The sequence below is a fragment of the Lineus longissimus genome, chromosome 4, assembly GCF_910592395.1.
Source record: "Lineus longissimus chromosome 4, tnLinLong1.2, whole genome shotgun sequence".
Lineage (NCBI taxonomy): Eukaryota > Metazoa > Nemertea > Pilidiophora > Heteronemertea > Lineidae > Lineus > Lineus longissimus.
The window spans coordinates 4187050-4215002 of NC_088311.1; the positions used below are offsets into that span (position 1 = coordinate 4187050).

The 27953-nt window shown below is 39.0% G+C and overlaps 1 protein-coding gene across 4 annotated transcripts; it reads right to left on the reverse strand.

The window, feature by feature from the left end:
• Positions 1 to 4144: 4144 nt before the first annotated feature.
• LOC135487128 (atrial natriuretic peptide receptor 1-like) lies at positions 4145 to 24616 on the reverse strand. Of its 4 annotated transcripts, XM_064770526.1 has the most exons (23): positions 24195 to 24613; positions 23338 to 23528; positions 20578 to 20686; positions 20161 to 20314; positions 19598 to 19932; positions 19086 to 19237; positions 18838 to 18919; positions 18311 to 18370; positions 13219 to 13321; positions 12789 to 12878; positions 12297 to 12443; positions 11918 to 12039; positions 11411 to 11619; positions 10904 to 11008; positions 10569 to 10688; positions 9635 to 9728; positions 8926 to 9153; positions 8386 to 8538; positions 7986 to 8084; positions 7386 to 7477; positions 7133 to 7265; positions 5394 to 5543; positions 4145 to 4960 (listed from the first exon to the last, which is right to left on the reverse strand). In XM_064770526.1, exons 2-23 carry the CDS (start codon positions 23419 to 23421, stop codon positions 4926 to 4928), a joined length of 2856 nt encoding a protein of 951 aa, XP_064626596.1. In that variant the 5' UTR covers positions 23422 to 23528; positions 24195 to 24613; the 3' UTR covers positions 4145 to 4925. The 4 variants fall into 4 exon arrangements, with proteins under 4 accessions (XP_064626596.1, XP_064626595.1, XP_064626597.1 ...); XM_064770525.1 differs by having other exon boundaries at positions 23338 to 24613; XM_064770527.1 differs by lacking the exon at positions 18311 to 18370 and having other exon boundaries at positions 23338 to 24612.
• Between the last annotated feature and the right edge of the window lie 3337 nt (positions 24617 to 27953).

A 27953-nucleotide genomic window follows, 5' to 3' on the forward strand; every position in this document is an offset into this window, starting at 1 on the left:
AACCCGAGGATCGTAAAAATGTGTGAATCACTTAAAACGATACATGTACTTTGATCATAATGACGTATACACATGTTGACGCAGGATGGTAGAAAACGCCTTCAAGTGTTGAAGTTTGAAGCATACGAGGACAGAAAGTCTTGGGAACAAAGGATTCTATCATGCGCTTTTATTCTCTGAGCTCTATACGCTCAGAGCCGTCCAAAGAACAAACATACACACAAAGAAGAGATTAGTACACACACAGAACTGCTTAATGCTAACAGTTGATTATATTATGACCGTAAGCATTTGGTATAAAAGACCATTGTCTCCGTTCACAGTGGGCTTAACTTCGTGTCTATTGTTCTGTATAGCGTCAATAAGTTTCCTTTGTAACCATTTTCTTAATACCGCATGTGTATTATGACTTCACTTTAGGTGTTGGCCTAACGTAATGCTTGTATTCAATGTCAGTCCCTGGCTGGAGGGCCATTTGAACACACGTTTGCGTGGTCGCTCCTATGCATTCGTGGTTGGCCTTCAGTTTACATGCACGCATATACACGAATTTCCGAATTTTGTGTGGTATTTTGGTCAGTCGATCTTCTTGTGCATGCACGGTTTTGCAGATGATGACTGTGATATATTTGTATTCCAATTGCGTCGTTGAATCTTTGCAATGTTTTGAACATGCTGGACTTCTTAAATCTTAGCGATATATTGAACATATTGAATTGTTATGGTGAATGTTAGTGATATATCTGGCATGTTGAAGTGCTCTGGTATAGGTAGGTATGATTTACATGTTTAAAGGACATAAATGAGTTTGTAAAGCAATAGCACTAGATTTATGATGTTATGTAAAATTTAAAATAAATTGGTCGTAAACAAAGGCACTCCGCTTACTTCTTATCACACATTTGCTTGCACACTCTTTAGTACACTCGTTTAGCCTACACTATTCAAAAATCCTTTGATTGCAAAGCTCTCGCTCTCTCTTTCTCTCTCGATTGATAGAAAATCCTCATGATATCAAAGCAGAATTTTAATTAAATCTTAAGTCACGAATTCCATTACCACCACCAATGACAGAATGCGAATATTTCATCAGCAATTCCTGCATGTCGAAGAACATAAAAGAACCAGCCGGGTGAATTTCATTTCGTACACTCTTGGTTTAATAGCTTTGTCAAAACGAGACTGGCATCCATACATTTGAAATTAATTTGCGTGATAATATCAGAGAAACGCATTATTAAATCGACTCGGAATAACTTGTGAAGCACTAGTGGTTAATACTCAATAACACTGTGGTTACGATTTAACACTCCTTTCTGTGTTTGAAAAACTGTGCCTCGTTCTGGCAGCAGCGGTTATGGTTATCGTATAGAATAACACGCTTGATCGTTTCAGGCCAGCTGAGATTTAACAGAGTTGCCCTGGCGAGGCCTAAAACTCACGATCTTCCCATCACAAGTCGAACGCTAAACTGTATTGATGCGCTCTTAAAATGCAAACACACATAATGCGTCTATACCCTAGACACTGAATCATAAAATTTAACAAATCTCTTATGTACAAACTTCTCACATTGTCTACGTCAAGACAATGTTATCAAAAATGTTCACCATGGGGAGAGGAGATATAAAGTCAGCGATCTCGCCACGAGAGATCGTGCATTCAATGCCCCCGAAGTCACTGCCTGACGTGCCTGATAACTATGCATCGCTGTGATGGTAATATCTGAAGCGACATACTTTTTTGGCGAAATCTTCATGCGCCTGACAGTTCTACTCAGAAAGCGTGGACTGATTAGTCAAGGCAAGAAGCCTGTCACGGAGGGATGAAGACCTGCCCGTTTTCATTATCCGTAACGTGGAGATATAAATTGTCGCGGAAGATGTCGTCAACGCATTACAAAAACGAATGTCAACGGGTCGTTGTGAAGATATTTGAAAGCGATTCGGAGGATTCCGTCTCCCCACGTATATCGTCTGAGGAACCGAAACAAGAATTTGCATTGACTGTTAATATTGACATGGACACTGGGCTGGCCTACTACGAAGAACGAGTATGTTTTAATCAAATTTTGCCATGATTCTACCTGGTATTTTTATTGAAAAATCCACTCTTTCAGCAAAGCAGCAATATCAATGACCTCAGTTAACACCTCAAGGCACTGGCAATCTCTTTAATACGCGTGCCAGTCTGCATGTACGTATAACACCCCTGGTCACGCGAATATCATGCTCACCATATAAAATGAACAGTTCACGTCCAATTATATACTACTACTGCCATTCGGCTGACAAACCTACGCAGGAAAAGCAACCGATTCTATACACTTTTATTCCTTTTCCTTCATGGATGTGATGATTGAGCTAATACAAGCTGCTCATTACCCAATAAATACTGCTTTGATATTCTCCCAATGGTTTTATTCATCCCCGTTACCAAGCACCACGCTGCGACAAGGCGGAGAGCAGTTAATTTGTCACGTACCATACGGCCATTTACCATCCTGTATATATACTTCCAAGGGCGACAAGACAGAAATGTCTTAATTTCCTACGGAACCATACCACCCGTGGCACCTGGTCAATTCTCGCTATGGTGTAGTCTTATAAGATGTGGTTATTGGTGTACTAATTTCTTCTCGGTCTGAGATATCATTTTCATTTTGGATTACTAGTTAGAGTAAAGGTGACATGTAAAGGGATGGTGTACATGTATACACCAGTATTTCTGGTAGCTATGACAGTAATAGGCGTAATATATCTACTCATCTGTTTTATATCAGTGACGCCTAAACAACGACTCCGTGCAAATTGGCTGAGTAAGGAAAACGAACGTTTCGTTGAAGAAGTCGTACATGCTGCAAGTGAGTTACCCAGATGATCTCAGTCCGATAAGCAAACAAGACTGTCATGACCTCGGCAAACATTTCCTGTTATGTTTTCCTGTTAGTGATATTCCGTTATGTTTTATTTATCCAGACATAAGGAATTGCATAAATCGAACGGGTGACGCTCATATCATTATCTCTTTAAGTTATCGTTTCAAGACCTTCAAATATAAAAAAAAAACCTACGACGGCTCCCATTAGGCTTCATCTATCATGATCCCAATTACCTCGCGGCCTAAGGCGTGACGAGCGTGCCATTCTAAGGGGCAACGACTCTGATTGAAGAGAACGAACGACAGGTCCGATTGTGCCTGGCATCCCGTTAATCCAGGCTGAAACTGGGGGATTGACCATCAGCAGTGATTAGGGCGCCTAATGTGACAGAATGGGACAGCCTGGATACAAAGCAGTTAGTTATTCGCCGAAGACTGGGCTGTAATCTGGCGACAATGATGGACCTGTTTCTTGTGTTGTGAAGCTGTTAGTTATTGGTACCGTACTTTGATCCACGAGTCAGTTGATCGAGGAAACGACAGACTGTCGAAAAGAGTCAAGCCATATTCGCTCTAAGAATGGAAACCAACACGATACTAGTTCATTGGCCACGATGACTGTTCGCACTTTATCCGTAGCCAGTGCAGTCTATCTCATATTCATCGACACCTATACCTCAAGCAATATATCCCAATTTATTATTTTAATCAAGGCAAAATAGATAGTTAGTGTCACTTAAGTTAACTGAATAGCAATTAACAATTGTTGTAGTGTGAGTGCGACCAGTAAAAAGAGTAATAGAAACGAATCCTGTGTGGAAAAAATGATCGAGGGCGCATTCAACAGAGTTACATGAGATGCCCTGCCATCTACGTTGAATCAACGGACCTATGCCATCCCACAGAGACAAAATTCAAGTTTACAAATTTAACGCACATGCGGACGTTCTCCCTCTCTGGAATATTGTCTATACAATGCACAGAAATCAGCAACGAGCACGTAAAATTGAGTATACGTCATATCAACCTTTATTTCTTTAGTATTACTTGTATACACAGTTACCAACATTTCTTCTTTGAGTCCGCCCCGATTGATCGTGAATACCCGAGACAGTCTGCTGCGACTTTGTTTTATCAATATCAACTGAGTCCCTTCCTCCCGCGACTGCAAAGTAATGATTTGACCAACATATACGCAGATGATGCCTGTGCATCGAAATTTGAATCCTTTCGCCATTTTCCACAAGAATGTGGGAGTCCTGTCACTGCCAGTGTACCTTCTGTGCCGAATGAGTATCTCCGATAGGTTGCCAGAACTTGAGTGGATGTCCCAAATTCCAGTTTGAGAAAAGATAAGGTGAACAGTTGGAAGTACCGCCTACAAAGTTACTGTAAGTAGTGACAGTGTCTAATAATTCGTACACGAAATATTGTCCAGTTCAATTGCACATCGAATATTATGCCATTCACATAAATATACAAATAATATTTTATTTACATAATTATCATTGCATGTACACGCGAATTACCTTTTACAAGGGGTATTCGTGGAGGCCAGTTAGAAACTGTTCATGACTAAAAGCCTCTTACATTCGCGTGTCACGCATATTACCCACAAGACCCATTCCGTTCTTACACCACGAAATTCCCTTCACCAACAAAAGGCTTTTGCCGTAGCACCGGTAACATAGGGACGACCCCCAAACTATCCATCTTTTTCACAGAACATTGTAAATTTATATCAGCGCTCCAAATATCACCATTCGCTGAAGTACAACATTGTTCGAGTTGCTGCCAAGCAGATTTGTTAGAGTGAGCTCGTTGTTCGCTGTTCAGCTAGAAGCACCGAATCCTTCTTTCCTGTGAGGTTAATCCAATGTAATCTCTTCGATTGCGAAAGAAATGTTGATCTTTCGAGACATCCATGGGTCAAGAAATGGTTAGTTTGATGGGCTCATCTCGGTACCCAGATATAGAACTTCCAAATATATAACGATATGTACCTTTCGTTTGATGACTCAAAAAAATAGTGCATTAATGTCTTTTCAGTCACCATTGGTTTCTTCAGCCTTTTCTCGAACTGAAATTAAAACAACAAACATAAATGATGTACCAAACAATAACACTTGTTTAAATGATGACACCACGTTGGATCCACACTAATCGTAAATGAACGCTTGCGTCATGACTGCCATCATCATCTACACGAAACAGCGTCAACAACAAATGTAATGAAAATTTTAGGTATAACTTTTTTCATACATGTACATGTATGTATGCTACTTAACTTGGCAGTAGCTGCGTGTCTCATTTATGATACAGGTATCACACTGATGGCAAAGACTTCTTGACTTTTCAGAAAACTATAAACATTAAGGGGAAGATGATTCCGATAGCATTGTTATTGTTGATAGCTAATATGCGAACAATGTGCCACGATGTCACACTTTAACAGAACGTGTGTTTTAGGTCATAATGGCTTAAGGATTTTTATGATAAGGCTTTCATCATACCTGAAATTAGCGACACATTGGAATGCGTTTCTTCCGGGGTAATCTTCGAATCATCAAGCGTAGTGTACTTCTCGTTATAGCCCGAGTCGTTGGATGAACTTATCTTCCGGTTAATCACTGCTACTGTCTTTGGCTCAACCACGACATTTGCTGGAATAAGCAAGAGATAGCCAGAAGATTATAGGGGACGTGGTCATTCTTGGGGTAATTCTCACTGATAAGACTTCATGTTTCAGGAATGTCATCGGTTGATCGTGATTTTTCCCTCTCCGTCGAGAAAAAGATATCATATTCAAAATCATGTTCTGGCATGGAAGCACATGTATAGGCAAGTGAATGCAGGCTACCACCAGCCCTATTCAAAAACTTATTCTTTTGCATCAGATTTCTGTCACTATATCCTCTTACATCTGCAGCCATCGAAATGCTTTTCAATCGCCATATATAGAAACGGTGAAACGCCAGTATTGTTTGAAACAAAGGATAATAACTTTAACGAGGCATGCACTGTCAGACGAAGTAATACTATCACTATTTGTATCAAATCGTATCATGCAAAAATATTCCATGCAACGTCTTATTGTACAAAACAATAAGCGAATGTTGAGAACAATGTAATGCCTATTGAATTTAAACCTTCGGCATGCTGAGGTATGGTTTGTAAATCATTTGGAAGCAACAGTCTACATATTATATAACAACAACCATTACACACGCACATGATAGTATTCACTAACGTAACAATGGACATACATCAGTGGCTATAGTTTGTTTTCTATCTTTGACTAAACCTTATTACGTATAATGCCCAAACTGGTATGGAGAAGTGATTTTTATTGGTTTTGCTTTTGAGGGAACTCCCTTGAGATAGGTAGACATTTCGTAACTCAAAAGTGAAACAACTTTACCGAAGTAAACAGGAAAAGTTAGAAAAGTATTGTGTAATACTGAAAACTACGATTAAGTATTCTGAGAGGAACGATTGGCTCTCTGGGCGTTGACTGTCAAGGTACTGCTCATTTTGTTACACATTAAACATCCATGCATTTTACCTCCATCTAATGGCAAGTTTGCATCTGTTCAAAAATCTATATCCATGTCAAACGACGAACATTCTGAAACGATCGATGTTCAGAATTGGTGAAATTTGTTGCTAATTGTTTATCACAACTACCAAGCTATACATGCAATCTCTATTGGCTACAAGACAAGACAAAAAAAACACAATGAATCTGAATGATCAGTGTCCATAGAAGGTCGTTTCTTTGTTCAGGAACGCCCAGCCGAATGCTTACAGATGAAGGGTGGCGTCTCCACTTTTCAATCCAGACCTGTTTCGAATCCAGGTAAAATGCACAAAAAAAAAGGTTTTAGAACTCCCTTTTTCGCAAAGACCATGCCAAGTTCCATGATGTAAAGGTGAACAACGCCTTGAAAGCCATAAGAGGGGAAGTCTGTACCAAACTGACTATGGACTGTATAATCATACCGACGATGCAGATTAGGACACACAGAGGACTGGTGAGCATCAGAAAAAAGACAAGATTGATAAACCATGAACCAGCTGCATGAAATTGATTGTAAAGAAAAACTACTCTAGAAGGGTATCGTCTGAATAGACGGGGACTCCATCACTTAATAAAATACGTTGTTCTAGTATAATTTCTAAAGGTTAAGGTTGTTGCATTACATGTATGACAACTGCCATAAAATCACTTTGTCTGTTACTCTATACTTACGTAATGAGTTACTCTCATCATTGTCGTCAAGGCTAGTGAACTCTTTCGGGGCTTCCTTTTTGAGTTCCTTAACCGGAGACGGAATCGTGAGGGTTTTCCCCGTCAGCCAGTACGTCGTCATGTCCCCCTTTCCCTGCACGCAATGAAAGAATCTTAGTAAACTATATTTTGAAACGGGGTTACCCGAACACCGTTAACTCGGCGAGAAATCGATAGCGGCACCAGTTTTGCAACTGATATCCGTAATCATTACCTTTATGGGTATCGTTCCTCTTTTCTCACATGTGAATCCGCCGATATTATGGAGATGTGCGTATGTAAATTCGCTGAGATGGATGCGGTAGGCTGAAATAATAAACCACAGGGTTGCAGGCGTGTACCTTCATGAACCTGCTAATTGGTCGGCTGTTCACCTTGTTAAGTATTGAACTGTAACCCCGATTGTTGGATCCGGAAGTATGCTTCATAGAGACCCTCTTATGTGTTTCGTGAACATTGCCGAACAGCATTGATTTTTTACTCTCTCATTGCTCTCCCGTTCATTTCTTTATGTAATTTGTTGACATGTACAAGTTATACATGTTTTGTTTCTTTCAAGAATTTCTTGACATATGCAACTTTGAAGAAATCGGCTCAGTAGTTTCAATACTGCGGCCAAAAACGACGTGGTCATCACTTCTGAAAATCTGGACACCTAGACTGCAGAAAAGTTTAGAATGAGATGTCATACCCTGCCAGCACGTCCAGCATATCAAGAAGAATTATGACAAATTCCATTTATTATAACAAGTTTGGCAGGAAGCGTTCCATTGATGAAACCCAGAGCTGAAGCAGCTGTGGTTGGATAACTCACCTTCCCCGTTGGACTCCATCCTGGATGCTGTATTCACTGTGTCACCAAACAAGCAATATCTTGGCATCTTTAGCCCCACAACACCAGCACAAACACTCCCTGAAAGCAATTATATGCATAGCATTCTTCAATCAAAGCAACGCTGACGAATCCCATATTGCTGAGATTTCGTTGACCTTATTAAAAGACCGTTCTGTGTTTCTTCAAACAAAAGCGTTAACGAAGTTTCGTAATCGTATCGCTTTCGTCGGCTGACAAACATGGCAGCAACTACCTTTGCTCTTTGCTCTAAAGACACTGACTCATAACGGAGAACAATTATCATTGTACTGCGGATCTAAGAATGAAGATACATTCTGTAAACAAGTTTTTTCTACAGGATAATTAACAGTTTAGTTACCTGAATGCAACCCCACCCGTATTTTAAGTGGTTCTTTCAGCATGTGTGGTATGACGAACGTACGACATTCAGCCACCAGATCCAATGACATACAGGCAACTTCTCTTGCATGTAAGATACCATTCTCTTTTGGAACTCCTGACACAACCATGTCTGAAGGGGAAAACTCACACGATTTAGGTAACTATCCATGGTCTTAAATCAACTTGAACGTCAATATCGATTTTATGTGGTAAATGAATATGCCCCAACAACGATGCATACCTGTCATCAGAAATACATCTTCGAGGGGAATATGGGTCCTTCCGTAACGCAACAGTCAAAAAAAGGAAACCCCAAAACTGAAATCTGCAGCAAACATATCTGCTGCTACCCTATATGATAAATTATTGTGGATTTAGGCGTGAGATCAATGGATTGTAGTAAGCAAATGTCTTAATCAGATATGTCATCCGTGTGAGCAAATGCACGACACGAATCCTTTCAAATTCCTGGGAAGTGCATCACTATCGAAATGCATGATTCGAATGCATTACTTACAGGCATCACCTATTGTTTCAACTTTGTACACATCGTATTTGTCAATGATACTGTCGAAGCATGTGTACAACTTATTGAGTAACGCGACCACCTCAAAAGGAGTGCTGCCTCCTGATATGCTGGTAAAACCAACAATGTCACTGAAGTAAATTGTACAGCTTCCATATTGCTGCGCCTTAATGTCTTTCCCTAGCCTCAGCTCGTCAGCGACGGCTTGTGGAAGCATACCTGAAATAAACGAAACATTAAAATCAAGTCATAATAACCTTTACCTTTATGACTTGATTCTGAATTCTTTATCAAGAATTGAGTCATTACCTTTACCTTTATGACTTGACTCTCAATACTTTATTAAGAATTAAGTAATAAACCTTTACCTTTATGACGCGATCCTAAATACTTTTTTAAGAATTGTGTCATATCTTTACCTTTATGACTTGACTCTCACTACTTTATTAAGAATTAAGTCATAAACCTTTACCTTTATGACTTAATTCTCAATATTTTGATAAGAATCGGATAATAGAAGTAAAGTCACACATTTTAATGATAAAGACTTCACTGGCCGTTGCCATTGGTTGTTCCAGGGGCTATGCGAACAATGGCAAGGGAAAACCCACTGAAAACACAGCTGAGTACACTTCACATTGAGAATAGCCTGCATAACATTGAATCAAGACACGAATTATGTTAGATTATTACTGCTTACTGTAAAGTAATCTGTCTGTTTTCTGCTTCTCAGCCACGAGGTCTTGTGTCCTTTCCCCAACTATAACCTCTAAGTGCTTTGAATACTTCTCCATCTGCAATTATTGAATCAAGATCGATACTGAAGAACTTTGACTTTAGCAGAGTAATTCGTTCTTGATTATAAAGATTTAAAAAATTCTTGCAAATTACTGGCGTTGTGTAGTATTACTGGCGCTGTGTAGTAAGCCTGGCTAAAACCCAACCAAAAGATAATTGCAACGCATGGGACAGTATAGTGTGGAATATTTTGACTCAAAGCATCAGTCTGAATGCATTGAGGGTACCGCACCTTTACCAGTAGCATTAATCAGTCTCTCTGCACTGACAATGGCACATGATTAGCGAGCAGTTGGGAATAGTCTGGGAAGCTAATGTCACCATAGTAATGATTGTTCATTTGAGCTATGTAGTGGTAGTATACGTCATCGCATTTAGCTGTGGTGAAGCGGGTAGAGCACACACAACATCGAATGAATGTAAAAGAGGCAGCACAAAAGATCAAAAAGACCATACTCGAATTGCTCGATTTTCATGGAAATGTTTCTCTACTATCTGTGTTGAGGTTATGGCAGGGTCAACAATAACATTATGATTAGTTCCTCAACTAATGATGGCAAGTACAAATATTACCAAACAAAGCCCTGTGTGGGTCGCGTTAGCGCTGATAGATAAGTGGGTACGCTTATCAAAATAAAGTTTTGATCCCAAGGTAATGAATTATCAGTATTCAATACACTCAACTAACGATGGTCATTGCAATGTAGTTCTGATAAATACTGTGCGTGCGGTCATTATATTGAAACAAAGTGTTTGAGTGGGATATATCAAAATAGCGAGAATGAGTGGACATCAGTGTGGTGTGCCAGCTTTGCAGCAGCAACAAAAGCACTCACCATGGCCATCATGAGATCGACAGGACTCATTTTGTTCGGGTTGATTCGGTGAAGGATCTTTTTGATTTCTTCAAATAATATCCGCTCTGCAGGTGCAGCAGCCCAACACTGCTGAATAAGCTGAATACAAAACCAAGGAAGTTTTAATAAATGTATGTTAAGTTTCCAAATAGCCCTTTTACAAACAACTCCTTCTCCTGAATAGGAACACACCAAACCCATTCGTTGCCTTCTGCAAGACTTGCAGAAGCAGTAACTTCCAGCAGTAACACCAAGTTTTAAACTTGAAATATTGATCGTATTACGATTATATCGGGAGGAAATTTGTGACTTACCTTATTATAAGCTGCAAGGCACGGACACTTATTATCTGGGTCGTCATTGTTATTTTCAGGAAGGCTTGGTCTCCAATCGTTGGTTATCGAATCAGGATCTTCGTCCTATCAACATATTTAAAAAGTCAATTTTTAAATTTTCGAAAACCTGAGCGACGGTCCAGCCCGAGAGCCAATGCTGTCATTACGATGATATTTCTTATAATTGCAAATACATGTATGAGAGAAAGAAATTCATATATCAATTCTTTACTGGAATCGTTCGACACGGAAGTGTATAGGCGAATAGATAAAAAAAAAGTAATCTAGGAATATGGTAAAAGGTAAAATTGGTATTAGAATATCAAAGGCGTTTTCATAGGTTTGTTTCATCGTCATTTACAGGGATGAAGTGTACTAATATGAGGGGCATTACTGGTATATGCGATTTATGTTGAATCAAATTCAGGGAAATCTAAAGCCTTCAAAAGTTTGTTTCCAAAGATATCGTAAATTACTATCGATCACCTCGTAGGGATCCGTTCTTTTCGCAATCTCGATCAGTATAATAGCGAATGAATATATATCTCCTGCCACAGTAGGTATTGCATCAGGAAAGTCTCGCAGCTCTGGCGCCCGGAATATCCTGCCTGCTCTACGTTTATAGTACTCATCGTTCTCTTCATCGGCAATTTCCTCGTCTTCATCTTGTTTGTAGAGGGTCTGGATGCCATAATCTGGATTGGAGAAAACGAGAAAAAAATTCCAACATTGAATCGAAAAGTAAACAGCTCCATGAATCACCTCACTAGCTTACCTTTTCAAGCAGAATAAACGTGTTCATCCCCCCCCCATCCCCCCCCCCCCCTCTCCTTCCGACCCCCATTAATACCGTCTCTTTTTAGGAATACAATGGATTGCAGACGAAATCAAACAAATGTTAATCAATCAATCATCATTTATCAGACAGAGCTTTCACTATCACAACTACTAAACGGCCAATAACCAAACCGTGTAAGTTTAGACAACGTTTACCCGATATTTTCACTGTCCATCTGTCGTCAATCACACAGTTGTTTGTCTTGAGGCGACCGTGGTATATCTTCACATCGTGGAGAGCCTGCATGCCACGACATATATCAGTACAGAAGGAGAATCTGAGGAGAAAAATAGTAGGATGTAATAAATACCAGTAGTCAACAATATCTTCGAAAATGTATAAAGAGAATCGAAAGGCAAACACCATTTTTCATGTCATGGAGAGGGCCCGCGTGCCTCTTGAGTTATACATTATTGCAGAAGATATAGAAAGATGAACACGTCAATTGCTGCCGAATGGGGTGTGAACGTTCAACCTTAGCTTCCATTTTCTCTCGCCATGAGCCTGAAAGTGTAAAAACTCTAATAATCCTACCTGAATGCCCAATTTAGTGGTATCTCCTCATTCTGTAGTACGTCAGTAAGACTTCCCTTTGGACAATATTCACTGAGGACACACACATTTGGCACCTTCACACAAGCTCCCGCAAACTTGCACAGGTTTTGATGGTTCATCACTTGCCTGCAAAAAAGAAGAAATGACTTTGATGAGGATGATGAGAAGGTGAATAATTATCAAACAGTACCAAAGAAGCAATGTTAATTGCAATCTTATAAGATTTACAAGGAAGAAATACGTAACACATACACAAATGTAGCTGAACACATACAGAATTAGATATGATTTGGGACAGTTATAAGACAGTTTTTAGGTCAGAAAGGGGTGGGAAACGGTCCAACAAAGCTTTGTTATTGGGCATTATTCCCACAGCCCTGTTACTCGAGTTGCCAAGTAATCTATACTTGATGTTACAGACAATTTGTTTTTCTTTTCATATTTTACTGTTGTTGTTTTTTCATTTAATACCTGACACTCCTGACCTCCTCCCTTAATGCTTTTGTCAACTGAAATGACTTCGTCTTGTAGATCTCTTTCAGTGCGTACGTTCGTCCCTCACTGAAAACGTGACAGTGGAATTAAGAAGAAATCGAAAACGGTTGAGTTGGGCGATCTGTGCTTTTGTCGTGCACAGAATCTGACCGGCACGAAATCGCTGGTGGATACACCCGGTGGTTTAGATGAAGCCACTTTCGAAATTGTACTTAGGATATATTTATATAATTGCATACAATAGAAATGAACAATAATATTTAATTGTATGATCCAACTCTTCATCGACCGGCGACAAACATCAGTATAGAATACAGATGCAATTCAATTTAAAAATTCTAAATTACTAAAGTCTTCATCAATTCTAGCGTATATATTTCATGTTCATGAACAGAGTTTTCCTTACTATATTCCGGTTTTGGTGAATATCTGTTTGACTTGGGCACTCTGGGATAGAGTAGCTTCTTGTTGCATACTGATTGCACTCCCCATGAACTTCAGACCTTGGCCTACATTGAAACAATGGTAATTAAATTAAAAATGCTACTACAAGAAGGTGATGGAGTGCCATTTTGACTTCGTGAACCGTATTTGACTCCGGCACTCTGGTGACCGGAGATTAGACGTACATCAAATTAATGGTGTTTTATTTTCGAATATTTCGCGAATAACCTAGTTTTGCCAAAAAATAAAAATTGCGATTTTTGATTGGAAAACCGAAAGAAAGCTGTCAAAATATATATCTTGTGAATTGTTTTGTTGAAATTTTTGCGAGTCACAAAGGTAAAACATTTTGTGGTACCGCAACATTGTGCAATGATGTTGGCTTGTTTGAAGCAGTCTTTGCTCGTATACTAATTAGTGAGAAAACTAGTGATAATTGGTAGAAAATGTTAGCTTTTGGTTAATACAGGTTAGTGATACTTTTAGTACATGTACAACTATAATGGCTTCGACTGAAGAATATTCTAAAATGCCAGTGATTTCAACTTTAAAAATTATCACTCATACAATGTTCGAGTCGAAAGATAAGTATAGATCATCAGTCTGAGAAGAAATGGCACGCCAAAAACACAACCCCATGAGTACCTCAGTATGCTGCATTTGTGGGGATTTGAGGGGCATATATTGCTGAAGCTATAGATGCCTATAGAATCTACACTATAAAGAGATGCATAGCCACCAAGGAAAAACTATAAGGCAAGCGCAAACAACACAGGACAATCTGAACGCTGAAATCAGACAAGAACAGGAAAAGCATGTTTCTGCCATCGAAAGCGGAGAAAAAGTCAAAAGAAATGAGAAATGTACATAGAGCTCACTTCTGCCTGCAGTTAAGTTACCTCACAGTGGAAACATAATGTATCATGTATCTAAACATAACCCAACTTGATATTCAATTACCTACGGTGGCCCATTAGGGACATCATGTTTTTTTTTAGATTCAAATACGATTTTTTTTTCTCGAATTTTCTCCACGGAATTAAGTATTTTCTCCACGGAATTAAGTATTTTCTCCGCGGAAATAACATTTATCTCCACGGAAATAAATACTTTTCTCCACGGAATTAAGTATTTTCTCCGCGGAAATAACATTTATCTCCACGGAAATAAATACTTTTCTCCACGGAAATAAATACTTTTCTCCACGGAATTAAGTATTTTCTCCGCGGAAATAACATTTATCTCCACGGAAATAACATTTATCTCCACGGAAATAAATACTTTTCTCCACGGAAATAAATACTTTTCTCCACGGAATTAAGTATTTTCTCCGCGGAAATAACATTTATCTCCACGGAAATAAATACTTTTCTCCACGGAAATAAATACTTTTCTCCACGGAATTAAGTATTTTCTCCGCGGAAATAAGTATTTTCTCCGCGGAAATAACATTTATCTCCACGGAAATAAATACTTTTCTCCACGGAATTAAGTATTTTCTCCGCGGAAATAACATTTATCTCCACGGAAATAACATTTATCTCCACGGAAATAAATACTTTTCTCCACGGAAATAAATACTTTTCTCCACGGAATTAAGTATTTTCTCCGCGGAAATAACATTTATCTCCACGGAAATAAATACTTTTCTCCACGGAAATAAATACTTTTCTCCACGGAATTAAGTATTTTCTCCGCGGAAATAAGTATTTTCTCCGCGGAAATAACATTTATCTCCACGGAAATAAATACTTTTCTCCACGGAATTAAGTATTTTCTCCGCGGAAATAACATTTATCTCCACGGAAATAAATACTTTTCTCCACGGAAATAAATACTTTTCTCCACGGAATTAAGTATTTTCTCCGCGGAAATAACATTTATCTCCACGGAAATAAATACTTTTCTCCACGGAAATAAATACTTTTCTCCACGGAATTAAGTATTTTCTCCGCGGAAATAAATAATTGATTCCGCTGATATGATTGGTCCTGCATTTTAGAGGACGAGGTCAAGGTGAAACTATTAACCCTTAAACCCCAACCTTGCGGTAGGCTCGGGAACCAAGCTGTACAGGCGCTGCCCGCTGGAACACGAGGCCGCTTGTCAATCCCGTTTGACATTGTCAGATCTGACTATACGTGTATAGTGTTGGCATGAAGACTGTGGAAGATGTAAGTAACACGATGATTGTCAGATTTGATACGTTTTGAATCATAAAAATGCAGTTGGTAGCATCTTTGTAGAGTGGCCTAGTATCAGTGAAGAAAACGGTACGTGGAGACCCACTGCCGATGTTATGTATAGCTAGCTATCGCGCGCAGTAGCTAGCTATACATAACATCGGCAGTGGGTCTCCACGTACCGTTTTCTTCACTGATACTAGGCCACTCTACAAAGATGCTACCAACTGCATTTTTATGATTCAAAACGTATCAAATCTGACAATCATCGTGTTACTTACATCTTCCACAGTCTTCATGCCAACACTATACACGTATAGTCAGATCTGACAATGTCAAACGGGATTGACAAGCGGCCTCGTGTTCCAGCGGGCAGCGCCTGTACAGCTTGGTTCCCGAGCCTACCGCAAGGTTGGGGTTTAAGGGTTAATAGTTTCACCTTGACCTCGTCCTCTAAAATGCAGGACCAATCATATCAGCGGAATCAATTATTTATTTCCGCGGAGAAAATACTTAATTCCGTGGAGAAAAGTATTTATTTCCGTGGAGAAAAGTATTTATTTCCGTGGAGATAAATGTTATTTCCGTGGAGATAAATGTTATTTCCGCGGAGAAAATACTTAATTCCGTGGAGAAAAGTATTTATTTCCGTGGAGAAAAGTATTTATTTCCGTGGAGATAAATGTTATTTCCGTGGAGATAAATGTTATTTCCGCGGAGAAAATACTTAATTCCGTGGAGAAAAGTATTTATTTCCGTGGAGAAAAGTATTTATTTCCGTGGAGATAAATGTTATTTCCGTGGAGAAAAGTATTTATTTCCGTGGAGATAAATGTTATTTCCGTGGAGATAAATGTTATTTCCGCGGAGAAAATACTTAATTCCGTGGAGAAAAGTATTTATTTCCGTGGAGAAAAGTATTTATTTCCGTGGAGATAAATGTTATTTCCGTGGAGATAAATGTTATTTCCGCGGAGAAAATACTTAATTCCGTGGAGAAAAGTATTTATTTCCGTGGAGAAAAGTATTTATTTCCGTGGAGATAAATGTTATTTCCGTGGAGATAAATGTTATTTCCGCGGAGAAAATACTTAATTCCGTGGAGAAAAGTATTTATTTCCGTGGAGAAAAGTATTTATTTCCGTGGAGATAAATGTTATTTCCGTGGAGAAAAGTATTTATTTCCGTGGAGATAAATGTTATTTCCGTGGAGATAAATGTTATTTCCGCGGAGAAAATACTTAATTCCGTGGAGAAAAGTATTTATTTCCGTGGAGAAAAGTATTTATTTCCGTGGAGATAAATGTTATTTCCGCGGAGAAAATACTTAATTCCGTGGAGAAAATACTTAATTCCGTGGAGAAAATTCGAGAAAAAAAAATCGTATTTGAATCTAAAAAAAAACATGATGTCCCTAATGGGCCACCGTAATTACCCACTGTCTGTTATGAAATTGTTCCTTTCCCGGCTGACCAAATAGAAGTGACAATTTTGTACGTCCTTTGAATTGTGCAGCTATAAGGTCCGAGGCTGATGATCTCGATGTTATTCTTAGTATCTCATTCAGTTTCGCATACATTTCGTGTACATTTTTTGACATAATCTTACTTAAGATCGTAACTGAGGATTCAAGAATCTTGTAAATATTGTACAACGTGCACTTGTAACGAAACTGAATAATAAAATCGTATAAAGATGTTGAGATTTTCGACCGAGGGTATGGCTAAAATATGTAATGTACTCGTGCATATGGAATTGGTGCAAGTACTGGGTAACCTACATCCAATGTTTGAATCTGCAAACAGTGTTCTCTATGTTATAAGATTTGTTAATTAATTCAAGAAATCCGACACCAATCTTTAATAATTTGATACCAAACCTGAACTCCCCACCAAACCTGAATGCACCATTGACCCAAAGAGTCCTATATTCTTTGCTATATAAGAAGAAATTTATAATATGGCCTCATGAACAATGCTGAAGGAACACCACATTCTGTTTCGTTCCATTCAGTAGCATCGGCGTGATGATACGGATAATTGCAATGTAGAATTAATTGGGAAATTACTTACCCTTGGTGTAATATATTTTTGATAGTTTTTGTGACAAGATATCGTCACTTAAGTGTAAAGGAGTCCTTTGCAATTTGAATAGCAGCTGAAGCTAATACACGTAAATAAGCAATGACATATCCGTGGGAGTATCTTTCGTTACTGTAGCAAACGGCTTGAAATTATTCATGAAACTGAGAACAGCTGATATTGGTCTTACTTATGCTAGTGAGAACTGTTAATTTATTATTCGTTTTATTCATTCATGTTTTAAGGCTTTAACGAAGCCTATAGATTGCTACTTTTCAGGTATATTTTGTCTTTTGGAAGAATTTGACGTATAATTAGTAACAGCCGTCACACATTCGCTTTGAGGTAACACTTTGGTTCGGCAGGACCTGTCGTGTAATCTTTATGTAAGGGCCGTGTACAAAACTATAGGAAGCATTGGAACCGTCCGCGTAGTCATCAGCTGTTGTCTGAATTTGCGAACATTTGTTAAAATACCAGGAAGACGCGATTTGAAATGGGATGTCTAAACCTAACCCTCATAACTATTTGATTTAGACTTGATTCATTTTAAGTTCTTAAATTATCAATCAGCTTTTACTACTGGTAGTTTGACAGTAAAATGAAACCACGATACGACTGCATTTGGCAGGTAAAGATTTGACGATGAATAAAATCACTGCCTATATAATATAAACCGCAGAGAAAATGATTTTCATATCCGATTTGCCGATTGCATGGTGTAACGAAAGATACGATTTACAAATAGCTTGCGCTACGAGCTAAACGACAACAACTCTTTATTCATAACCTTCGCTGTGAGATAGCCTTCCGGTGTATGTAGAACCTATTAATAATCCATGTGCAATTCCTGCGAAATTGAAAGGCCTACTTACAATATACCATCAATAATGAAGAGTACTGAAGACCATAAGCAGTACTGATTTTCCGCAACAATACGAAGGCTAAGTGTGCAGTGCATTTCTCAAAAAAGGATTTTGCTTTAAACCTATTACGCAATCTCTCGGGTGAACACCATCTTGATAGATAGAAGCGGTCATTTATTAGGCTTCCCCAGCCAACAAGCTGGGGAGCAGAAATTCCGGACACGGTCCATTATGTTGTATTTTAATACCAGATACGCTGGTGATACATGTAAGCTTACTTGTGTGCACCAAAGGTTAAATATTATGTTCGTTACATGAGCATGTACAATGTACACTCTGAACAAGAATCGTTCCAATTTTATCTTAACAAGGAATCGCATAAGAAAAGTTTCGGTATGTTTTAACTACGTCGACTGAACGAACCAATGAAAGTATCTGGGAAGAGGCCTACCTTGCTGAATATCCTCATGGTTCAGTACCCAGCTTTCATCCCAAAGTAGGGCTGACATTTTCTGTTTTTGTCGTACAAAATACTGCAACAGAAATCAAAGGCAATATTTTACACTGTTTTCAAAGATGATAGTAGTTTTCAAACAGAAATAATCATTAAATGTTATTACAACCAGCAATGCTATATTATACAAGGTTCGTATAAACAAATTCTACAAGACGAGCTTTCATTATCGAAACTTTACTTACGATGATAAGGGCAAGGAAAAGGGCGAAGGCAATTACTGCGGCGACGGCGATGAGGGCTAACTGCCATACTTCTAGGGGACATGCCCCGCAGTCAGCAGGGCAGTTTGAGCATGTCTCACCAGAGCTCGTCTCACAAACACCATTATCACATGCTGTAAAAATTATTGAGGTGAAATTAACATTGGCTGTAAACGAAAATCAAGAAATGAAAATCATAAACTGAGCAAAGAAAAGGGTTTGAAATATTGAGCATATGGCTATTATTTCACTGCCACATGCTCGCCGGAGATGACTTATTGCACAGTTTTCTTTGGCGACAACCACCGATGCAGCATAACATCCTTTTATTAATTATTGGCTTCTTCCACTGGAAGTATTTTGTCTGTTTACTGTAGAGCATGCAATTTGTTGCAATGTTTGAATAATGTTGTAACATTAACTGAAAAACGCGACAATGGTGATAACTTATGCAAAAATATTCTTGATGAATTTGATATTGAAATATGACCTACAATATGCTTCTTGGACTGTAACCTGTTTATGCAAAGCCAGATGTATCCGTGCTATCTTAAAATGGGCGATTAATGACACCGGCCCAATCTCGTACAGGCCGGCAATGGAACTTTTCCAAACGCCCCTAGAGACATTGCCCGTCATCACATCTGAATGGGTGAAAGACTCGCCGGACGGACTGATCCATGGACCGCACAGACTGGACGCATCCAGCTTGTCGTGGGGGCAGGAGTGGACGTTGACATGGTAAACACAGCAGTTGCCGGAGTTTGCATCCGTTGATTTGGACGGACATTGAGTGGAAACGCACCATGATTCAGCATTTGCAGCAGTCCTGTTGAATGGCAGAAAACACGATTTGTAGCATTTTTCAGTCATTAGTATTACCTTGTTTGATGAAGTTTAATAGAACACTCATTTCGTATGATTTTGCTGCGATCTATGCGTGGTTGCGGTACTTTTGACCGGAGATTTTATAGAAATTTTTGATAATTAAAAAGCATTTTTTGAAGCGTTACATAATGTAAATACTTGCACAATGATAAATACCATAGTTACGTACGTTTGATTAAGACCAGTGGCTTGATCCACAAACCTCCCGAGCCCAACGGCCCAACTGTAAAATGCTGAATCTAAGACTAGCCGATAAGTCACGTTGAACACTAAATACTGCTTGATGGAAGATGGTGGAGCAGTGATCCACTCAAAGGTCACACCTGAAAAAGATCAGAGAGAAAAGTAAGAATTTTACAATTATTATCTTGACTTGATACATACAACTTTAACGGCACGCATTACTAATAAGTCATCGATACGTTAGGTTCCTTTCTACATGTACTGAATAAATGATATGACTAGTATCGCCGTCAAAATCTCAAATGATATTTGTCGCATCAAATTCGAGTAGATGAGAAAGGCGGTTTTATAAATTGTCGATGATGATAAAGATGATGACGACGATGTTAATGAAAAGGTTTACCTGGGCAAGATCCATAAGGCGTAGGGTCAGATGCAGAAGCCTCGATAGGCCAGCAGTGATAATCGAGGTTTGACTCGAATGGATTGTGCCAAGCTCCCAGGGGTGACGCCTACAATAAAAATAAAAATCAGAGAGGTAGTAATAGTTGTAACATCATGCATGATGGACTACCAAACAGAAAAAGGTGCCCTCTTGTACCCATATTTTGACTGTCAGTATAAATATATATCGTTTAAAACCCTTCATCAGAACGTACGTATATCTTTAGCTTATAAGTACGGCAATTCAAATTTCTTTTGTTATTTTGTTCATATCTAAACACTTTCTCAACGCTAGATCGCTTTTTGAACAGATGCTGGTCTGGTCGGGTCCGATATAATTATACAAGGTTATACAAAATGTAGCAGAGGGCTAGATTAGATGTTGATGATTCGATGTCATTAAAAACAGCCATATGGTCAGACAAAGAATACATAGATCGTGTCCTGCTTTTCCCCAGGGAACACGCCTGCAATTAAGAGGAAAACAAATGGAAATCAACGACGTGATTGTTGTTTCTCTTAATTACAGGAAAACGCTTATAGAATTGAACAAGGTTGCTATGGTAATCAACAAATTGGAGGTAATATCATTCCGTTTCGTACTCATGATACGACTAAGTTTGATAAGTTCAATAACCTAATGGCATTCAAGGGCGTTGGGGCCCATCTCGCTATAAATCGCCTCTGGTATAGATCGTAATTACGTTCTCAATATTTCTTTGTCAAATCGGCGATATGTATACCTCATCCATGTTATGGTTCGAAAGTGTACAGATGACCAGTGTCACGTTGGATTGTTGACACGGAAATAGAAATAGGTCACGTGTATATGCAAGGATCGACCATGTCTTATGAACCATTGCACGCTTAATTCAATTTTTAGCTGCCGTTATGCTTTTGCATTATTCACATATTTATGGAAGTTATTACTCGGTCGATGTAATATTATTCTTAAAGGCAGTAACCGTTCGTTATCAACGACAAAAAGCACGAATATGTATGCAGTTTTAATGCAGAACATAAGTAGTATGTACTCCCTAAATACATGTGCATGGGTAAGGAAGGTTTCAACGCTATCAATTCACTTCTCGACCTCTTCAAAATAATGGGACATCGTGCTTGAAATGTTGAATCCTTGAACCCAGTATATCTAAATCGCTCAAGACAATATTTTTGTCGAGAATTAGTTTTTTATGCATTAAACCAAGACGCTGAATTAGAATTGTCCTCACTCAATTTAGTGCGGACTGGTTACCTAACTTTAAGTAGACCTACCTCAATACTTGATCAAGCAACATGAAAAACCAACAGTTCTTGTCAAAATAAAACATAACTTTAATCGTGTGACATTATCGGTGTTGAATTGACTTGAAATGAAGTTATTTTATGTGTCAATTCGCAAAAAACAATAAATCATTTTGTGTATATAACAACAACTGGCTTGTTGAACCTTTTTTTAGTAATTTTACCCTGGCATGCCTGGGAGTTTGCCGAAGGCCAACGTGAGCAAGAGACATGCATGTACAGTTTTTAATAATCTTAATCATCAATCTCGACAGTGAGCATTTCTGCATTTCTGCATTTAATTGAATTGGTTTTTGTGACTGTAAGATGAGCGGCATGCTTTGACGACATCAGCAAACGCTTGAGGGAAAATGCTCGAAATGATTGGTGCCGATTAGTGTGTGCCTTGTTTTCGTGCTAAAAAAAGCTAACCCATGGCACGGGAAACCTAGGTCTTTCAGATTAAAGACGCGAATGTATGAAAAAAATAACGTTGTTTTCAAACGTAAGATTATGTGTATGACTTATTTATATTGTTTTCATAATCCATATTCGTCATATTCGCCTTTGATCCATTTTAACCCAACAGGTCGCATTCGAGTTAGAGTATGTAAGGATGTTCACATGCATGTCTCCAAACACCATAGTTGTAATGAGTCCCGTGACTATAGCTCCTGTTTGTGTATATAGGTGCTGTACAGGCCTATGCCATAGTATACGAATTAAACCACAATTTTAACAGAATATCTCACCGAGGATATAGCGCCACGATGATTGGTGTTTCGTAAGCATGGCGAAGCATGACACGTTTTATGATCGAATAACCTGGATAATTCCCTTAATTAGTCATTCTACGCCACATTGGTTACCATGTTTCATTAGCCTTATATGACTACATACTGTGTTTTGGTGAGACAACCATATCCTCTCCTGTTGGGATAAAAATTTGTCGAAAGCAGGTCTTTTGTGGCTTGTGCCTAAAGTATATCAAAATTATGGTGTTTTAGAATATAAGTTAATACCTCACTGTCGATAGTAGTTGTCTCACCAAACATCGCACGGGTCGAGCTAATACTTAATTCCGCCCTCGTGGTGAATAGTGCACGATAAAACGTATTAATGCCGCCAGTTCTGTATCAATTGGGGCCCTCATCTTCACAAAATAAATACTCCGACTGGTTTCACGTCGTGATATCGAAATCGTTAACTGCATGACTGTTTTATTAGGCTTTCCAAAAATTTTCAATTTGAAGAAGTAGGGCGTATCACTCACGGCTGTGCGATGTGGTCCCAAATTTGGGAAACTTCGTTGTCTGCAATTAAGAATCTATCATTCATGCAAATTTTAATTAGATCTCCTTTCCACATGTTTGGCTTGCCTTGAGAGGAATTCAATACTGCTTTTTTAATGTTGTCAGTCAACGACAGAACTTACCAGCATTAGTATTAATCCAAATAAATATAGTCTTCTTAACTTTGCCATGGTTGTATCCTCCGGAATGTTTTTAGTTCGTTTCATGTTTATCGGATTAATTTATCCATCCCAATTTCACGAAAGAGAATAGAAACAATTTCCAATCAATGTTCTGCATAGTCGAGGTCTTGCTAAATCATTTACGTTATAATCTGTAAGGGCTACACATGGTTTTAAGGTGTGTGTTTGACAGGCCTACTTCATACCTATGCCGAAGAAAATCCGACTATGTTTTGAACAAGCGTTAAAACAAGCAGTTTCTCGACCCTTCAACACAAGCATATGAAGTACTTATCAGGGCTTAAATAACTCAACGGGTCTACGGTCTATACTTTATAAAGAACAAAAAAACTACATCACTGGGCCTAGCGTATTGACTGATCGTTTTAACAGCTATCGATTAGGAGGTATATATACAAACGAACGCTCCGTCAAATACTTAAGGCAACATTATTACCCCCGGCCAGTCGAATCAACTCAACTGATCATGATCAATCACCATATACATGTAGTCAATCATCTTTTTTTTGTTTTGAGTAAGAGAGTCTATTGCCAACATCCAAAGCGCGCTTCGAAGCTATCTAGTATACAAAGCAACAGAGTATTCCCTGGGCAAGTAGAAGCTTGGCAGAGGTAACGTGTAACCGTATAGCGGACTAAAAATCTCGGAAAGTTCAAAAAAGCCTCAGAAACGCTGTAAAATCATGAGGGGGACGTGAATAATCATTAACACACAAGAAAAATGTTTTGTTACGATTCGAAGCCGGATTTAAACTACGAATAACGTGAAAAGCAACATGCTATTTATATTATACTACATCTTCTTGCATCTTCGTGAATCTGAACGATTTGGTTCTTATCAGTTTGAGGTCACTGAACCAGAAAACATATAACGATTTGTTCGATTGTCCCAGAACAGATATCCGCGAATCCGGTGTTGAGCGTATCATATGAATCCGTGATAAAAGTATTCGTCTACACAAATAAAATGCGTCAAAATTGCAGCAGTGTGTCCTCAACTATTAAATATTGGTATATATTTCGTCTCAATTTGTTTATCGGACTAGCATCTGCAGCCCACAGTGAACATTACAAAACCTTTCGTCGCATTGGTCAATACTCGATCACGCGCCACGCGCCACGTAATCGAGAACATATTACCAGACATGCACCATTCAGGGATTATATTCATCATTAGCTATCAATCAATTATAAATGAATATTTGTTTTACCACAGCCTCCTTATTCAGTAGTACTGGGGTTATTATCAGACTTGAAGAGAATTTGATTGATTTTTCATGATAAACAAATAGCAGTGAATAATTCATAAATCCAAATTAGTGTTCATTCTCTTGTTCGTTACGTAATATTTAGGTTTGTTGCTGACAATATTTACGCCGTTAGGATCCCGTGGCGGTGTCGTGCAACTATATGAAATAGCTTGGCATACTTTCCAAATCGTGTTGGACAAAAACGAAAAATTTTCGGTTTATAGTTATTCTATTCGTAGAGGTAGTGCCGACATGTCGCTAGGCACGCTGTGGTACCTGTAACTTAGTGCATCCCTTATAAGGCAATACACGCATTACATGTATGGCAGGCCTGCCTCGATTGTACCACTAACAGCTTCCCCGCGAACCTCCGAGGTCTACGGTGACAGTGCACGAGTCGCTGCTTTGTTATTACACACAGCACCGCACTCGCCCAATGCCGCGAAAATCGCCCAACCAAGTTCCTTCCACGACAGGAGCATGTCTTTTAAACCGTTCAAACCGAAATAAAACTCTATGCGATTTAAGTGGAACACAGCTTCACAAACGACATGTTTCCGGAAAGGATTTGTTGCGGCTATTCATCCAAATACTAGTAAAGGAGTCTAAACCAGCAAAGCTGTTCACCTGTCAGATAAATGGTTTTGCATTTTCATGCTGTTGAAAGCCAAAATGGGCATTGCCTATCGCATCATTAAAAGTCGTAATTTTGGTCCATTAGTAGCATTAGCTGAACCGCGCATGCATAGGCATCGAAATATGAAAATCATAAATTGGTGATTTCTAAACTAATATCGTTTAGATCCATAAGTTAATCTCTAACACTCTGTACGTTGTGCAGGTCACATAAACATGTGAGATTAGTATACATGAAATCAAATTCACAGAAAAATGCATAATCAAGAATATACGATACATGTACTAAAAGATTAGGAACGCCGTCGAATTTGCACTGTTTTCCTTATTTTTTTCCTGCGTCATCTATATTACTTTCCTGCCATAAATTCCATGAGGTTAATGTCTGTGCTCGGCTAAATCCTCTAGAATGTCCTTCAACCTTCAGTATGCCACCTACCAATATACCCACCAACTTATTATCCACTCTAGTCGAATCGATGCAAAACCATAGCGTATCAGACCTGTCACGTATCATTTGAAAAGACTACGGATTGCGAGTGACACAGCCAATGCAGCCTGCACCACAGATCATAAGGACAAACATTTTTATGTTACTCGTTATTCCTGTTAAAAGATTTACAGGGGTCAGCTGGGTCACCTGTTATCAAAAGACGACGACTCGCAAACAACCAACACCTTAAAATCATCTCTGTATCACCCACTCAAACAAAACCAACACCTTAAATCTTCTCTGTTTCGCCCACTCAAACAAAATCAACATCTTGAATCTTCTCTGTTTCGCCCACTTGCACAAAACCAACACCTTAAAATCCTCTCTGTTTCGCCCACTTGCACAAAACAAACACCTTAAAATCCTCTCTGTTTCGCCCACTTGCACAAAACCAACACCTTAAAATCCTCTCTGTTTCGCCCACTTGCACAAAACCAACACCTTAAAATCCTCTCTGTTTCGCCCACTTGCACAAAACCAACACCTTAAAATCCTCTCTGTTTCGCCCACTTGCACAAAACCAACACCTTAAAATCCTCTCTAAATTTCTTGCAACCAATGAAGTAAACTACGAATAAAAGGCAGTCATAAATCTTATAAAACATCATAGCAACTATCTGAGACATTCCATATTGCCTTTTTTGCTCCACTGACAAAACTTTAAATGCGAGGGAAAAATTCCAGTAGGTCACGTGAATAAGATAGGGGGTGGAACAAATAAGAAAGAAAACAGTTGCAAGGACAACCAAAGTGATAACGGCCATTTCATCTTTTCCAGTTGCCTTTCCACTTCCCGTCATGGCGTCGCGCGTCTTTCTCCTCCTCTTGAGACTGTAGATGATACAACCATTGAAAATTATGATCGTTGATAGAGGAATGATAGAAAGTAAGGTCACATGGGCTACCTCGTACCCCCATGTGACCAAAGGAGGTACATCGAACTTACACGCAAACTGGCCGAGGACCGTGTCTGATATGCTTTTCTGGTAGATGACGTGGGGCAATGCCAGGAGAACGAAGAAGACGACAGCTACAGCCTGAAAACGTTTCACGGTCCCAACAGCGCAGAATTTGGCCGCCTTCAGTGGGTATACTACCGCCATGAAACGAGAAAACGTCAGTATAACTATTGTCCAACTTCGAAGGTTTACGCTGCTATAACCAATAAACATGACCTCGGCACAAAAAGCGTCTCCAAGCTTTGCAATTTCAGCGGGGAATCTGTTCATTAAGTGCACCTGTAAGTCAGGTATCATGATGATTTCACTCCAAAAAGCAAAATATAAGAGATACAGAGAACTCGTGTTTGATCTGTATCGCCGCTGAGATAGGACGACAATGATCAAGGCGTTGCTGACAAAGCCCAGCGAAAGGATAACTGGCGGTAGATAAAATCCCACAATCAAGTCCGTTAGAGAAAGCTTTTGAGCATTAACTATGGTCACATCCGATCCATTTAGAGTTGACACACTTACCGACATATCAAGTGAGAGTACTGATGCCTGTCGTCCCATGTTGAGCTGAAATTATAGTTTCTACGGTTGGATAATTTTGTACTTAATACCTGCGGACAGAGCTTACAAACTGAGCACCTGTGGAAAGCAAATCATCCGATCCGTGTTCTTCTTCAAATCGATGACTTATAGTATTGATGATTAACCGAGAGGTTGCTTTTGAAGAGGTCTGAGGTAGGCTTAAATGAGCGATATCGACGATTCACTGATTCTTCGGCATCAATCTTTTACGTTGCGTACTTTCCTTTTTGCAGGTTATTTTGATAAGATGCAGTGGTGCCAAATGCGAGTGCAGCTCGTAAATACTCCAAGCTCTTAGTTCACGACCAGAAAACAACCGATAGCCATGCCCTGTGCGTCAGCCAGTTCAACAAACAGTGGAAACATTACATCGAAAGCAAATGTTTTCAAATATTGTGTTGCCGATTTAACTTTGAAACTAATACGCTTTGAATTGCAACTGATTTTTGTTTTGAAATATGAATAATCATCATACCAATGGCATCTCGTTGAGTTGGGGGTCTTTTTAAAAACACAACGCAGGAAATTCGAACTATTTCCAGTTACAGCCGTGTGACATTGCGCTTTAGCTACACTAGGGCTATTGAGAACTAAAAAAAACTATCATAGGTGACCACCTTATGTTTTAGAGAAGTTCACTAG

Excerpts from the sequence above, each read along its gene's own strand:
- LOC135487128 (XM_064770526.1), bottom strand. The coding sequence starts at position 23,421 with ATGAAACGAACTAAAAACATTCCGGAGGATACAACCATGGCAAAGTTA. Across the intron at positions 18,371-18,837 it reads CCATGAGGATATTCAGCAAG|GAATTGCACATGGATTATTA; the intron begins GTAGGCCTCTTC and ends TCAATTTCGCAG. Across the intron at positions 12,879-13,218 it reads TTCACCAAAACCGGAATATA|TGAGGGACGAACGTACGCAC; the intron begins GTAAGGAAAACT and ends TCACGTTTTCAG.